Source organism: Piliocolobus tephrosceles, chromosome 1 (assembly GCF_002776525.5).
Source record: "Piliocolobus tephrosceles isolate RC106 chromosome 1, ASM277652v3, whole genome shotgun sequence".
In the NCBI taxonomy this organism is placed as follows: domain Eukaryota; kingdom Metazoa; phylum Chordata; class Mammalia; order Primates; family Cercopithecidae; genus Piliocolobus; species Piliocolobus tephrosceles.
In genome coordinates this window covers 103008798-103026440 of record NC_045434.1, presented here as the reverse complement: position 1 = coordinate 103026440, position 17643 = coordinate 103008798, and the positions used below count along the sequence as shown (strand labels likewise).

The 17643-nt window shown below is 38.1% G+C and overlaps 1 protein-coding gene across 1 annotated transcript in view; it reads right to left on the bottom strand.

Annotated features, from left to right (window-relative positions):
• Positions 1-17643, bottom strand: part of SPAG17 (sperm associated antigen 17) — a 235729-nt gene that overhangs the window by 154739 nt on the left and 63347 nt on the right. Inside the window, exon 4 of the mRNA XM_023222722.1 lies at positions 9823-9954. Within this exon, the coding sequence (XP_023078490.1) occupies positions 9823-9954 (132 nt within the window). The remainder of the gene's footprint in view (positions 1-9822; positions 9955-17643) is intronic.

The following is a 17643-nucleotide window of genomic DNA, read 5'->3' as shown; positions in this document are numbered from 1 at the left end:
AAGAAGAAGAAGAAGAAGAAGAAGAAGAAGAAGAAGAAGAAGAAGAAGAAGAAGAAGAAGAAGAAGAAGAGAGAAAGAAGAAGAATCAGAGAGGCAAAGAATGCCAGTGTTAATTCAAAATTGTCCAGGGCAGAGATTTCCTGATAGACGGATAGGAAGGTCTGGGTAACCTGGGAGTTACAGCCATGTGGTCAGGGGGCTGCGTCAGGCCATTAGGACTGTAAACCATTAAACTAACTCCCGTAGTTAAGACTTGAGGTACTACACAACTTTCTGACAGTTTGTCTTCCTATGTACAATTTGTCTACAGGGAGAAAACTTTCAGTTAACGCTGAGGGGTCTGTCCCATAAAACTGACAGTAATATTTACAGTAGTAAATTAGTAAGTGGCTATTCTAATCATGGCTGTCATTGTCACTATTACTATCATCCATATCATTATCACTAATACTACATTTCTATTTGTTACATTCTTACTATAGTCCAAATATTCTATCTTGCCAAGTCCTCACGATAACTACAATAGGTAGAGCATCATTTTCATTTTACAGAGGAGAAAACTGAGTCTTAGTGAGGGCAATTAGTTGTTCAAGCTCAAAGCCAGTCTGTGGCAAAGCCAGGCCAGTCTGGGTCTATCACCCATGCTCTTTTTTAATGGGTTTGTAAGGCACAAGTCAGTGCCCCTGAGTGCAGTTGGCCTGGAGGCACTGGTACGACTCACGCAGGGCTCTCTAACAGCCAAGCTTCAGGTTATGGTAAATTTACTAATTTGCAACACCCTGTGTAGCTTGTTGGTAGACAGCTGGTCTTGCCACAGAGAAGTTCCAACATGGCCATCAAAACATACCACAAACTTTTACAACTGCAATTTAAAATAAAATCTCAGAGTGATCTTTTGATCTAAAAAGATGAAACCATTTTAGGTTAAACTATTTTAAAGTTTACCTGGAAGAATAAACATCTATTCATTTATGTGTTCATTCATTCATTTCATCATTTCACAGTTACCCCTCCCCATCATGGGTTAGACAGTAAGAGGCCCTTTGGCCCTCCAGGCTCTCCTAGGCAGGGTGTGAGAGCCTGTGCAGCCACATAAGTCTCATCCCTTTGAAGCCACTTTAGCAAAGACTGGAGTTCTAGAAGCTCATGAACTCTCTGGCCCTTTCTTCTATTTGGTTCTTGGGATTCTGCAGAAAGGAGGGCTGACTACAACCAAATATTCAAAGGAAGTGGTAAATTCCAGTAGCAGAGTATAGTTTCCAGATATTATCATCTTTAATTTGATCTCACAAGGAAACCTGTAAGATGGGTAATTTTATTCCCATTGTATAAATTAATACAGAGTTTGTCCTAAGACACACAACTGTGGTAGAGAGTGCTGGTCTGACTTCAAACCCTAAACTCATTTTATTTCCATGATACTCTTGTCTCAGTCTTTGATGCTCTCCTAATTTCTCCAAACCTGTCTGCTTCCTTCTACTCTCTCTTCCCAGGGGCTGAAGCACACTTGCTGGATGCCCCTTCCTTTCTCCAGAGCACTCCACCCGCCTCAGCCACTCGTCCTGCTCACTTCCCTTTCTCTCCTTGTTCACTTCTCCTTTCTCCCCTTTCTTTTTACCTTTGCATTCCTCTAGCGAGGCCAAACTTGGGAGACTGGAGAACAGTATATATTAAACTAATTTCCGTTAACATTAAAATTATCAATATTTACTTCCCTCACCTTTGCAAAAGTATTAAAATTGTTTAAAGTTTTTATAGATGAGTCTCACTCTGTTGCCCAAACTGGACTCAAACTCCTGGGCTCAAGAAATCCTTCTACCTCAGCCTCCTGAGTAGCTGGGAGTGCAGCTGCATGCCACCATGCCCAGCTAAAAGTATTTTTAAAGAGGACCCTTATAAATCCAGATTTACTTCTGTAAATAACTTTTTCTTATAAAAAGTATTACTAAAAATTTGGAAAAAATATAAAGAGCTTAAAAAGCCACCATAATTCTACCACTTGGGGAAGATGAGTGAAGAAGATGTGCAATGCATTCTTTCAAATTAATTTTGTGCATCATTTTTACATAACTGTTATTGTTCTCTCTGTATAACTTGGTGTCCTGCATTTTTCCATTTAACAGTGATATATCTTCAAGTGGTAGAGTATGTATTACTATGTAAAGAATTTCCTGGGTAAAGAAAGGATTCTCTGGTGCAGAGAAAATATATGCAGACAATAAAAGCAAATGGAAGTTCCCAGGTCTTCCAGGGTTCTGGATCCAGGTCGAAATGTCCTTGGTGGATTTCTGAACATGTTCTTTACCCTACCCATTGCCTTCTGCTCTCCCCCCATGGCTGACCATAACGGTGGTCTACCTGTTCCTCTCCTGGATTCCGTCTATCCCTCACTCCTCCCACCCTCCATACTGAAGCTGAACCAGGACAGTCTCTTTGTCCCTCTAATTCTGGACAATGATTGACTGGTTGGCCCCTAGAATTCTACCTTGGTTTCAAAGTGAAACATCCTTTTATATCAAGCCCCAATCATAGCAAAATCATTTCCTATCTTTCATTTCCTTTTTCTCATATTCTAAGTAAACCCTTCTCACCTATGGGTTTATGTATTGAAATCTGGGAGTGGGAATGGAGTTAACCAGATCAGGCACATTCAGCAAAGCTGACCCCCTCAGTTATAAACTCAAGTTAGTTCATACAAACTCTTTCTCTGGCCTTTCTTGCTTCTGGACAACATGGCATGCATGTTCCCATACTATGGTCATTCACTCATAACTTTAAAAATTCAGAGGGAACTCTTGTCAATTCAGGGCAAAAATTTAGAAGGGGCATATTCAAAAAGTCCTCTCCACCATGTTTGGGGAACACATGTTCCCCAGTATATGAAGGAAGAGTCAAGTTTGCTACAGATTACTTTTTTTTTTTTTTAATGCAGTATGTACAGAAAGCATCTAGATGACTCCTGCTGTGAGAAGGTTTTGGATAGGCACAGAGATTTCTTAACCAGTTAAGTTACATAGCAGATGCGAGATTCTTGTCTCAGCAATAACCAAAAAGAGTGTTGGTATTTCACATATTCAATTGAATATCAAGTGACACCTACCTAGAACCCTTAATCTTAAGTTATTCTCACTTTCTAAAGGGAGAAATAAAAAAATAGGGCAATCTAGTTATTAGATGCTTCAACATATTTTAGATCATATTTTATTTCTAAATGACTTCTCAATGTCAAAATGCAATTATAACTAATAAGTATTCATTCTCCTAATTCCTTACAATGAAAGGAAGGTAAATGGTAAATGTCAGTGGAACTGATGATAAATAGCTGTACTTCATCTTATTCTTTTTTTTTTTTTTTTGTGAGACAGAGTCTCATTCTGTTGCCAGGCTGGAGAGCAGTGGCGCGATGTCAGCTCACTGCAATCTCCACCTCCTGGGTTCAAGCGATTCTCCTGCCTAATGCAGGCTGGGCACGCTAGCTCACACCTGCAATTCCAGAACTTTGGGAGGCTGAGGTGGGTGGATCACCTGAGGTCAGGAGTTTGAGACCAGCTTGGCCAACATGGTGAAATCCCATCTTTACTAAAAAAAAAATAATAAATAAAAAATAAATTAGCCAGGTGTGGTAGTGCATGCCTGTAATCCCAACTACTTGGGAGTCTGAGGTAGGAGAATCACTTGAACCTGGGAGGCAGAGGTTGCAGTAAGCCGAGATCATGCCACTGTACTCCAGCCTGGGCAACAGAGTGAAAGTCTGTCTCAAAAAAAAAAAAATGCATATACATATTCGTGTACAAAATATGTTTCATATAAAATTTATAATATAAATGTGTCATATAAAATTTATAATAAGATCCTCAGAATAGTATTGTTGAGGATATAGATAAGAAAACATACTCACAGAGTTTGTAAATAATTCACTCTATTATGTAGTTTATGATAAACTGGGTTTTCTGAGTGTTCCTCTAGTTCTCTTTCAATATATCACTCAATCTCATAAACAATCTATTCTAGGGGACAAGAGACAGGCTTAAAAAAAGTATAAGATCACATAAATTTGAGAGACAGTAAGTTAAACAATATTAAATAGAGTGGTTTTCACAAAACTCCTTCATCTTTAATTAGCTATTATGTTCTTAAATATCTTCAAGAGTTGTATCTAATACACAATGATTTCCATGCTCATTTGATCAGGAGCCATTTTTTTTCTTTTTTAAATGGAGAACTAGGTCTAAAAGGCCATAGGACTCACTTTGAATATACAAGGTTATGGGAACATTTTTAAACATTAATCCAATTCAATAAATCTATGCTAAGAAAATTATCCAAAATATGGAGAATTCTATACTGCAAAGTACATGGTTTATTATGAAAAGATATTGAAATAACTTAAATGCTCAATGATAGAGAAATGGTTAAGAAAATTATGGTAGTCCATAAAATATCACAAAACCAATAATAATGATAGAATGGACACTGTGATAATGAGTAGAAATTATAATCTATCTTAACTGAAAAAGGGGTGGATTTTTACAATTATTACAGCTATGTAAAGAAGCAAATGCACAGAAAGAAACAGAAAGAAAAATGCCAAAATCTTAACATCAATTATAATCGGGTTACACATTGTGAATGTTTTGCTTTTCTTTCTCTGTATTTTCCATGTAGTCTATGAAAGACTTTAGTACTAGATCAGCCAATGCTATCCTACCTTACCATGCAGAAAGACATTAGGAACAATCTCTGGATGTCCAGTTTTAAGAGATCCCCCCAGAGACTGAGCCATTTCTGGGTGGGGGGCAGGACTGGAAATTAAGTCAGGATAAGGGCATTCCTCCTTGGTGAGTTTTGTTCCTTCCCTTGACCACTGTCCCCCTATTCAACCTGAGGATGTTGAATGCAGTGTAATTAGTGGAACCAGATGGTTGTGAGTAGATCACTGAGCACAGCCATTGGTCCTACAGGGAAATGTCTCTGGGCAGGCACTCCACTGATTTGTGAGCTAAGAGTACCATTTCATAATTACTGAGACACACTTAGGAAGGATATGTACTGGGGTTTAGAGCATGGTCTTTGGAGTCTGACAGTTCTGGATTTGAATCCCAGCTCTTCTACTGAGAGTAGCTGTTTGGCCTTGGGAAAATTCCTTAACTTTTCACACCCTCAGTTTCCCCATCTGCAACCCGGGAATAATACTCTGCACCTCATAAAGTCATTTAAAAGATTAAATGATAGGCCGGGCGCGGTGGCTCAAGCCTGTAATCCCAGCACTTTGGGAGGCCGAGACGGGCGGATCACGAGGTCAGGAGATCGAGACCATCCTGGCTAACACGGTGAAACCCCGTCTCTACTAAAAAATACAAAAATCTAGCCGGGCGAGGTGGCGGGCGCCTGTAGTCCCAGCTACTCCGGAGGCTGAGGCAGGAGAATGGCGGGAACCCGGGAGAAGGAGCTTGCAGTGAGCTGAGATCCGGCCACTGCACTCCAGCCTGGGCAACAGAGCGAGACTCCGTCTCAAAAAAAAAAAAAAAAAAAAAAAAAAAAAAAAGATTAAATGATATAATGTGTGCAGAGGGCTTGGTACTGTGCCAAATAGTCAATAATGACAGGTAACTATAATTATTAGCTGCTGTAATCATAGCTCTTCCATATTTTAAAGTACTACTGTATGTTAAATAGGTATGTTTCTTTGCATTTTTCCTGAAGTCTGTAAAAAGTTTTCATTAATTAAAAGCAAGCCAATTAGGAAAGGACTCCTCTATTTTATGGATAAGCCAGCTGGGGAGTCATTTATTATTTCTCCTGAATTGTTAGCTTTTGAAGCTCCTTAGATTCAACATCCATTTTAGTGGGATCCTCATTTCGATAATCCAGCCTCAAAGAATTCCATCCAGTTAGTGAGGCAAGTTATTCCTTTCCTGAAACCACATGGGTCCTTCTAAACTGAGTCCCTGCTCTTTCTCTGTTTGATTTCTTAAAATAGTTTCTGAAGATTTTAACCACAACTGAATCAAAACTAACCAGCCTGTAATTTCCTGTTATGTCCCTATGGCTTTTCTTTTAAAACAACACACACACACACTCACACACACACACACACACACACACACAAATGGCATTACATTGGCAGGTTTCCAGTGTTTCAGAGTTTGGACTGGAGGAAGCTGGAAGGTGTCTGTGAAAACTACTCTAATTTCTCTGTGTCTCTCTTTTGGAGGAGGCTCTGGGTTGCTTGGGGCTTCATCATGATGTATTATCAAACGTAGACACTTTTAATTTTGAATTGTTTTAAGAATAGTTTACCAGTGTTACAAAAAGTTTCCCTAGTTCTTTACCACCTATCTTCCTTCTCTTCAATTCTAGTACATCAGGAAATAAGGCAATTTGTACCATGCATATGAGCTAGCAAAAGAAAGAACTATTCTTTTACAAAAAAGATATGCTTTCTAAAAACATCTAAGGAAATATGGACGACTTATTTGAATTCATAAATTAGAAGCACAGTTGGAATATATTTGGATCTTCTCCCAAAACCTGTGCAAACATTCTGAACTCAACACAAAGGAACCTAAGAGTAGATTTTATTTGGCCAATTATTTAAATAGTTAATGACTTTTTGTATCGTAGCTTTTTTCATTTCTTTTTATTATCAAGTGTTTTCTTTTAGTTGAATTCTCAATATAATGAAAATATTTGGGTTCAAAATTGTCTTGATTTTAAATGTGCTCATAATTAATATGTAATACAAAAGTTGAAGTTAATATCTACTAACAAAAATGTGAGTAGATATATAATATTCAGATAATGACTAAATCAAAATGGATCAGAATGAAAACCAAACAATTTATTTTATAATTATAAGGAACATGATGAGAATGTGTGTGTTCAGTACACTGCTTTTGTAAATGTTTCAGTAAGTGTTTGTTGAATTAATAAATTAACAACATAAAGAAATAAAAATGCAAAAGCAAATGTTGAGATAAGGATGTAAGAAAAATATATTTCTAAACAAAACACTTTTATTTAAGTTTTAAGATATAATAAAATCAAACTAATTTAGAATTATTGTGTGAGAAAGTCATATGCAGAAGTTCTAAAATGCTAAAATATGTTTATGGAAACACAGTACATTTTCTTCATGATATTTATATTTGGAGTTCATCAACAAGGTATTTCCAAATAAATAAATGTTTTCAGAGAGATTTAAGTTATTTGCAATTAGAGGCTGGCATTTGTATACCAGAAATTTACATGCTGAAAGTTTTAAAACTGTTCATTTTAGAAGTATCTTTCCTCGTATTTCTTATAATATGAATTACCCAGCAAGCTTTCTTGCAAAGCAGAAAGCAAAAGCAATGTTAACCATAGCTCAGACTAAAATGTTATTAAAAGCAGTGAAGTTGAAAAGAATGATATTTCTTCACTGTATTTGGCAATTAAAACTATATCTTTTCTTTCAAAAGTTTTGATTAAAACAGGATCAAATATATAGTGAAACATTAAAACATTAGAACAGGTACCTAGTTATATTACTTATTTTTGCCCTCACTTTCACCTAAGATTTTCTATAATTTCTATTACAGATATTTTTCAAGCACTGATTCTTAAAAATACAACTTCAACAATTAGACATAGAATATACAAAACATTCTTTGGGTTGTACAGATGTAAGCAATTAATTAACATTTGAAAGACAACATCTACATAGATATGTTGATGTTAAAAAGTTGGGGAGTCAGTCACTAACCTTGTAGAAATTTCGGAATCTCACTGTGGGTTCAGGAAAGATGAAAAGATTAGGTAAAGTCCTCTTTTCTTTTTTTCATATTCTAATCCACAGCATGGTGTCAGCTTTGCATACTTTCTGCTTGTTTTGTTTATTGCCAAACTCCTTGGCTGACAAGCATTAGCCTTGATGGTTTCAACTGACCTCTTAGGCAGTGTTGTTGAAATGAACATCAATGATATCATCCCACAAACAACTGCCTTCATCTCCCCTTTACCAGGATTATTTTCCTGATTGTATTCCATTCCAATGTGTTTTCATCAATTTATTTAGCACTTACTCATATGGTTGTGACTCAGAGATTTGGGGTTGGTGCTTTGGGAACCCAAAATAATGGAGACGTCATATTAGATTATGTAATCATTGGCTCTTAATTGCTCAAAAGTTCTCTTACTGTATTAAATACTTAAAAGAAAATAAAAACTATAAGGTTCATGTCCCAGTTACCCAGAACTCTCAAATTTTCAACAGATAAAGATTATTTCCATATCTTTAGAACCTCTTAATTGTATTATTAGAGCTCACATTTCAAAGAAACGCTGAGTAAAATAATGGTGCAAAAATATTTTTATATTGTTGCAAGCTTTAAAAACGTTTTCCAAACTACTAGTATATTTTATTTGTTTTTACTTAAAATTTGTTAACTGAAACCTACAATCTACTCCTATAATAAACAATTAATGATGCAATAAGTGGTAAACAAGTAAATTGCTGCTCTTTAGCACACTATTTCTAAGTGCTGTGGGAGACGGCAAAGCAAACAGAAAGTGCAGAAATTTTTGCAAGAATTACAGTCTGCTTTTTATAATTCAGATTCCCATATGGCATTGGAATTTAAACAGGCAAGAGATGTTTCTATACTAGTTTCAAATTTTCCAATTTTTCTTCTGCCAAGTCTTAATTACCCTGAGTACTTCTTAAGGTACAACTCCCCCAACATGATGGAAAGAGTTTCACTAGATGGAAAACTATACTGTCAATCGTAGTAATATGAGTATAATTTTTCTGGGCACAATATGTACCACCCTAATAAGATGCTATATGGGGATTATCTCTAAAAACCATAAAGCCCTATATTGAAATAGAAGGTGGCATTATTATTTTTTTCTACAATTATCTCGCTGAGAGGCCAATTCAAATAGGAAACCTAGGTTTTGGGGGTCCTGAAAAGGTGAAGAAGGCACTATTGGAACATTTTCACTTTTCTCTTTTTTCTTCTGTGAATTGATTTTGCCTTTTCCACTTAAGGCATAAAGAAATGACTTCATATGCAAATCCATTTCATATATACACATGCAGACACAAACATTACATATGTACATACTGAAGCACTGGGCTTTCCAAACATAATTCAGCATGATTTGGAAAATAAGAAAAACATCTTATTTTGGGCTATGATGATAGCAAATGGATGTGAACTTGGTAGCAGTTTGCTAACAGCATTTTGAAATATTTTTCATATGCAAATATGAGTCTTTGGAAAACACACAGATTGATTTCTATAAGCAAATTAAATGAAAAATCCAGGTATGAAGAAATTATCAGATGTGTAATATAGGAGTAGAAGTGATGGATTGTTGCTGAAATATTCAGATTATTATGAAGGTACAGATATGCCTATTATTTTAAAAGGCACGTCTATAGAGTATCATATAAACTATCTTAAATAGTCAGACCTGAACTGTGAGGGTTCCCCCCAACTGTCCTTTTCATATTAGTTTTCCTGACTCCCTGTCTCTTCCCTGGGTCCCTTCTTGGGTACAACTTTATTATATAAATATACTGCCATAGAAACAATCTTGGGCACATGCTTTGAATATTGTAACCTTCATATTTTAGGGAACTGATTTTTAATGGGTTTATCATAACCCCTCCAGATCTTTGGACAGCCTTTTCCCTAAGAAGTTGAGGTGACAGCCAAATTTGCCAGGTAACACTTAATGGTGGGCTTAAGAAGAGAGGAAGTGCCCCTGGAGAAACCTGGCTCCATTTCATTCACCATTTGCCCTCTTTAGAAAACCCACCAGATCGTACAGTACCTTCTTTTCATTTTCCCGTCGCTGTTGGTCCTTAAATTTAATCTGGAGAAGTTGAAATTTCAAGAGTTTCCCTATCAGTGGTAAGGTTAATTTCTCTCCGCTATCCATAATTGCTTTTGCTGCCATTAACACCTATAGAGAAACACAATTATTAGAAAAAGTGATGTTTTATAACCTTTGGCACAGTCTGTCAGTGATGAAAAGATGAAAGGAAATTTTATATTTTATATTATTTGCCATACTGGAAAGATACCTCATTGCTGGCTGAAAAAAAAAGGGAAAAAATGCCTCAATGCTACAGAGAGGGGCATTTACCCTCTACTTTAAATAAATTGAATTGTCTGAATATTCACTTATATTTCCAATAAGGCAGAGTGCTTCCAACGATGGTGTTAAACTCAGACTCCAGGAAAAGGGTAGAGAAAAGACAGGCTGGCCTCCATTTTAGGATGACTGATAGGGTGATTCATGCTACAGAAAGTCTATTGTTGTTTGGCGTAGCCAGTAGTCCAACCTGTCAAACTTTGACTTATTAGGACATTATAAATTAAATAGGGTTTTATAATAGTGGAAATGACTATGTTAGCAGTCTTTTATTTCTTTGTAACTAAATTCAAATGAAAGATAAAAGCTGCTGACACAAAGGCGCCATATGAATGTTGCTCCCCCCTGCAACTTAATGTTGATCATGTTGGTATGCAGCCTAATTGGGGTGAAATAAGGTTATTGAGTTTTCTTTGGGTGACGACAGCCACTAGGAACATACAGCTGTATTGTCCAGATGTGTGGCACTGACAGCCTGTTTTATGACTGTGTTTTTTACAGCTTGTTTCCCCTAAATTTCACACAACGCTCTAACATCTGGGCCCTTTTCCTTGGAGCCCTATAACCACTTTATTTACTGCAAAAAAAATAAAATCACGTAAAATATACCATAAAAAGTTGTTATGTGTTTCTCTTTATTCATGTTGTCTCCCTAATAAAGTTCACCTCTGCCTGAAGCACTGTCACAGAAGTAATCTAGTTGAAGTATTTTTTGACTTTTGTTTTTAAGCAAGCATCATATTTATTTATAACCTCGGGATGAATTAGGTGTTACTAAAATGTTCTGACTTGTTGCTTTTCTCCTCCCTCGGAGTAATCACTCCTGGGGCACATATGGTGTCAATTTCAGGCCCTTGGTCTCAGACAATGACTGCGCATGCTGCATCTCACGGAGCTGTATCTTGTCTGAGCTCTTGGTCAGGGCTTTCCTGACCAGTCCAGTTCCTTTTGACTTGTTACTTCGCCAAGGGAAATAGCCGGAAGAGAGGGAGGTACCTATTTTCCTCTAACTGCAGAAGGCTCTATGGATTACCATGTGCCAAAATGTAACTGGACCTCTTAGAGACCACATTGGGGTTTCCCGCATTGCATCACAGAAGGGGAAAGCCAGAGAAAGATTCCTTTAAAGCTTGCCTTTTCTAAAAACCAAAAGAACTAACCAAGTATCAGAAATCTTTGCATTTGTCTAAGCAAGGACTCTAGGAAATACGGTGCTTTGCTTTTTATGGCAGGTCTGCTCCTGCTAACACGATTTAAGGAAAGGGACATGATGGCTGTGATTTCTGGGAGCAGAAAGATGTAGCAGTACACCTGCAGAACCTCACCATTTAATGATGACCAGATCCCACGTGGAAGGGGATCCTAAGGGGACGGCAGGTCAGGCGTTTACTGTAAAGTGAAAGCTGTCTGACTGGGTCCAACCCAAGAGTAGATGTCAATATTTGGTTTGCATTTTTCAATGCCAGCAAAATACTGTGCTGACAATCAGGCTCTGTGACATCTGATTCAAAACATTCAAATGTGGGTTTTTAAAGGTCATGGCAGTCTAGCGTTTCCCTCTAATACAAAGATAATGACAGCGCTGAAGGGAAGTCAACACTGAAAAGGGTTACCCCAGAGAGGTTGTGGAGTCTCTTTTCCTGATGACCTGTGAAAACAGGATATTCACCTATGTCTGGGGGGTTTGGGTGAAGCCTGCCTGGCGTCATGGCGATGGATGGGATGTCTCTGGAGGCGATTTCTTTAGGAGTCTGTGAATGTTACCTCACTGTGTTAAAATGTATTCAAAGCACAACGAAACATCCTGAGAGAAAAGTATTTTGCAGGCCATGATAGTTATTACCGGTTTGTCTAAAACTATCTGTGGAGTGCTGGTTTCAAACAAAAATCCGGCACAGCAGCAAAGTAATGGTGAGGTCCTGCCCTGACATGGGGAGACAGGTGATGAGGGGCTTCACTAGTTTGCCAGGCACCCATGCTCTCATGACATACGGACACACACACAGAGAGAGAGAGAGCAGTGGTGGACAGGCAGCCTTGAGGAGTGCCCTGGGCGGTGTCCTCCTCCCGAACTGCCCTCAGGCTGCCCACATGGAGGCAGACTCGATGTGCCACATCCTGCAGAAAGGCACAGCCTGCCCCTGGTACCACTAGGAATGGCAGAGGCCAGGCATACTTGGCCTCCCCCAGGGTTGCTCTGAAAAGGCTTGACTCTCTAAATGCCACTTTCTTTCTGTGCATCCCCCAAAGGGAATGATATTGTGAATTACTGGAATAATTAATGAAAATGAAAGTCTATGCTGAACTCAAAATCTGAGACAACATTTTCATGGTATGTGGGTCCTTCTTAAAACAGGTGGAAAAAGAAAAATGTCTACAAATTAATTTTGTTTCAAAATTCTTTCTTCTCATGCCCCATAATTCACAATGCTACCCATTCAGTAGCCAGTAGTTTGGTCTCAGATGAAAAACAAATCTTTCAGGAATCTTTGTTTGAAGGACAAGTTTTTGAGGGAAGAAAAATTAAAGAGACAGAATTTAAGAGGAAATGTACCTTTCCACATAACATCTCCAAAGGCTTCTCCTCCCTGGCCTTAGTTGTATTAATTAAAATAATCATCAAATCTTCAACATTCTAGCACTGTAAAGATTATTTGCCCATCATCTATGTCAAAATATGTGTGTGTACCTGTGCACATGTGTGTGCACTAGGGGGTAAGCTAGCCAGGGCTATAGTTATTGGGGAGATGAGAGACATAAGAGAATGTGGGAGCAGTCAGTGGCAGTGCTTGAGGAGTAATTAGGCAAAAATCTAAGCTTCCAGAACTAGTCAGAAAAACAGTCCTAAATGGGTTAAAACCTTAGTGCTCTTTAAGCCAAAATGTCAAGTAAATGTGCTTGGCATGAATCAGGAACTCAAAAAAGCATGAGTCTTACGGGCAAATGAGACTTATTAAAACGGAGAAAACTGTTGCCAGGCAAAGCCTGTGTCTCCTAGACCTCTTCAGGTCAGCTCTCCAGGCAGAGAGGCCTGCCAGGACCGGACAGAGGCTATACACTGAATGACCAAAGGTCACTCAGTTCCAGGAATGATTGGTGAAGGAAGAAATTAAGCTTCAAAGAGTGCAGCTGAGGCAGAAGCCATGTTTATGTTTTATTGCGTGAAGATATTTAAGGGGTCTAAATGCCTTTTCTCTGTTAGGGAGCTTGTAATTCCGTACACACTAAGAAGTAAAAATATTTCCTTTATCACTGACCTGGCTTAAAGACTTACATCATATTTACTATCTAATGATTTGATCCTACAAAAATATACCCAATGAGCCAACACCTACAGACACTAGTGTCCTCTCTCCTTCTAAGCATTCCTCCCATCTCTAGAACCTCCCTACATTAGTAAGCACAAGCCCAATGCTTAGAATTGCCCTAGGCGCTTTCATGGAAACCAAATGTATGCATGCATGTATGTGTGTGTGCATACATATACACATAAGCACATTTATACATATATGCATATATGTGCATATATAAGATAGAGAGAGACAGAAAGAGAGAATGGACTCCCATGAAACCTGCTATATGATTTCCCTTTTATGTTTACAAGAAGTCACATGAAGCAGTTTGAATCATTGCTTAACCTGCTGCATATTCGAGGTTGCATAAAGATTTGGATCTGGATTTCTCTTGCATGGAACAGGTTATGGGAGTGAGGTGGCAGAGGAAAGGGCAAGCTGTGGTTGTGTGAAGCAGAGGGAAGAGGGTAGTAGAAGACAGATGGTCTGGGAGAGCACTTTCCCTCCAGGAGCTCCAAATATCCACCAGTTTCCCTAAAAGAATCCTTTGGCTTCAGGGACTTTCTTGGAGGCCTATGGTGTTTATTGAAGTAACTGTAAAAATTCACAAAATATGACTTCATATTTAACCTATTTTGGGGAGGTGAATGACTTAGGATTGCTTTGGATATATAAAGGCCTCAGCAAACAGAAGCAGAATCCATAAGCTAGAGCTTGACTCAGTTCAGACTAGCATAGGGCTGGGCAAACAGGTTTTCAGCACACATTCTTTTGGGTAACTCATTTCTCTAATATATGATTGATTAAATAAAGTAAGAGTTTAATAGTTCTTATCACAGTAAAAAGTATATACACATATATGTATACACATACATGTATATTCAAACACAAACGGGATTATGTTATTCACATTAAGTGCTTTGTGGTTTGTGTTTTTACACAAAAACACATCCAGGACAGCTTTCTGTGCTGATATGTTTTGCTTATGTATATGGTTTTTAATAAATAGCATAGTCTTCTATTGTGTGGGTGTTTGCTCATTTATTTAACTAGTTCCCCATTGACAGACATTTAAACAATTTCAGTTTTCCTTTTTTTCTATGAAGTGCATGTGTGTTTTTGTTAGTGGCATTTTTGTTCCCACCAAAACTGTATGAAGGGGTCCATTCCCCCACTTCCCATATAAACAATGAGTATTCTCCAACTCTTATTTGTTGATATTAGTGCTAATAGTTTTTCTGTGATGATGAAAATATTCTTTATCTGTAATGTACAGTATGGTAGACACTAAACCACATGTGACTATTGAGTACTGTAATATTGCTAATGAGATAAAAAACAAATTTTAAATTTTGTTTTTAATTGATTAAAATTAAAATTAAAGTGTAAATAGTCACAAGTGGCTAGTGGCTATTGTTTTGGTCAGTGAAGGTCTGTATGATAGGGAGAAGTGAAATATGGTATTTCATTTAAAATAATATTCATTTAATCATCCCATGACTCTGTCCCTCTTATTTGATTCCCAAACTGAAAGGAATGATACCTTTTCAGCACCATCCTTGGCAAATTTTATTAATGCAGGAGATGCTTACATACACGTATTGAATAACAATGGCATATTCAGATTTACACAGTGCTAAACGTGAAGAGTAAGGAAAATCTATGGCTTCCAAGCTAACATATTGCTTGCAGCCACACAAGAAACTTGTCTTTGTTTGGATTTAGATAAACAGGGCTGGTATGGGGCAAGAATAGGAAGAATACAGAATTTGCTCCTCATTCCTTTCTGTTACCTTTTTAAATCTCTCTATTACACCCCTCCCACTTCTAGCTACCAGATATGCCTTTCTGCTTTCTAAATCCTTCTTGCCATGAAAATAGAAAACATTTAACTTGGTAGCTCACTTTGAATAAAGTTTATTTATACCAGTGGTTTCGCTATATTTTGAGATTTTTATTTATTATAGAATGAAAAGGACTAGTGACTGATGAAGTAATTTCGAGCAATAAGGAACAGGTGTGGCAGTTTAGAACCTAGGGGTAAGAGGTAATCTAGAAATTTGAAATGCCTAAGTCTGGCTCCGGGTAAACATAGTTTTGGCGTTTGTGGTGCTTGTAGGCCAAGGGTGAGAGCAGCACCCCTGGGCTTCCCTGCCTGGAGTTGCTGTTATAACCTGGTTATAACCAGGACTAGGTTATTCAGGGGAAAGGCTCTGAAGGGAAAATGGAACTTCCCCTCCAGCCAGGGTCAGAGGAGGATAAGCATCAGAGAGGGAGGGTGGATGGCTGGGGCCGAACAAAGGGGAGGCAGCAACTCTGTATTGTGGGAGAGGAGTAAAGGCAAAATAAACCTGCTCTGGCAAGTAAGATCTGGGACTTATCTGTGTGTGCCTGTGTACGATGTGTGTGGGCATGTGGTGTGTGACGTTTGTGATATATCAGCGGGTCCCATCCCCTGGTTAGGACCAGTTCCTAAACTGTCCATGGCCTCTTAGGAACTGGGCCACATGGCAGGTGGTGAGTGGCGGGTGAGGGAGCATTATCGCCTGAGCTCTGCCTCCTGTCAGATCAGTGGTGACATTAGATTCTCATAGGAGTGTGGACCCTATTGTGAACTGTGCGTGAGGGATCTAGTTGTGTGCTCCTTATGAGAATCTAATGCCTAATGGTCTGAAGTGGAATAGTTTCATCATGAAATCTTCCTGCTCCCCACTCTGTGAAAAAATTGCCTTCCACAAAACTAGCCCCTGGTGCCAAAAAGTTTGGGGACCACTGGTATACATGAGTGCATGCCCACGTGTGCACAAAATATGTGTGTTTGCACAGCTGCCTTTGGGGTTTATTCAGATTATTAAAATACACTCAATATATTAAAAACACTGTCAAAACTGATTTGCACCTAATGAAGAATTGATAAAAACAGAAAAAGATTATGAATGTTTTTGATTGGCATTTTAAAAAGAATACTGATGACTATTTACCATTTCTATTCAATTATCCTGCAGAATACAAGAGGCTATGTTTATTATTAAATATGTCATATTAAATACATACAATTTATTCATCATAGTAAGCTATGTTGCCATATATTCTATCTTTAAAGTTTACTGCTTAGGTAGTATGATTGTTTGCTTATGCATTCTGCTTTTATCTTACATCTTGTTATGTTTGCTTATATCATTAAGCAGTCATTAGAAAGTCAGAGGAACTATTGCCCCAATGTGTGTCTTTGAGTGTGTGTGTATGTGTGTGTGTGTGTTTACAGGTTTAGAGTGAAAGGCTGTTTAGATGGGCCCGATTCTGCATATTTGATGAAAATGATGGAAGAGCAGATGATTTGCAAATGACTGAAAAGGGCCACTTGTATTGAGATGTTCTCACATAAGATTCCAATGGGGAATTTTAGCTCCTTTGGTACAAGATATGATGAATCAGTTGCGGAAGCCATAACTATGTGTGTGAAACTGAATGCAAAAGTGCAGGCTCTATTTGCATTCCAGTCTTCCCACATATCACCACAGAGCCTCAGGCAAGTTACTTAACCCTTCTAAACCTCATCCTTTTAAAATCTACAATGGTGGCACTATCGACATTTTGAGCCAGGTAATTACCATAGGAGGTTTTTCTGTGCATTGTAGGATGTTTAGCGAATCCCTGTATTCCACCGAGCTGTGACAACCAAAGGGATCTGCAGACATTGCCAAATGTTCCCTTGGGGGCAAAACTGTCCCAACTGAGAACAGAAAGAACTACAGAAAGAGAATACGAGTAGTGTTGACTTCATAATTCTGTACCCAGAATTAAATGAGATAACCCATGTAAAAACTTTGCATGGTGAATGACATATGCATGATAAATGTTCACTAAAGTCAGTACTTAATGGTTATTCATATATCCAGGACAGAGTTGGGATTTTTGAAGATCCCACAGCCCAAGTTGTGAGAGCAGAGAACGGAATGGAATGAGGAGCAAACGGGCAGTGAGACAGTGACCTGAATTTATCATCAGCTGGCCATAACCTGGCTACCCCTTTTATTTAACCCTCTGTCCAATGTGAAAAGGACAAATTGAGATCTGTTTAGAGAGAAGCAGAGACAAAAAGAGAAGGTGTAAAAATGTATTTTGTTATGGTGTAGTGTATAATGGGGAGGATGTAGAGGAAAAAAAATGCTATTTATTTCTTCTCAAATGTGAGATGGAGGAA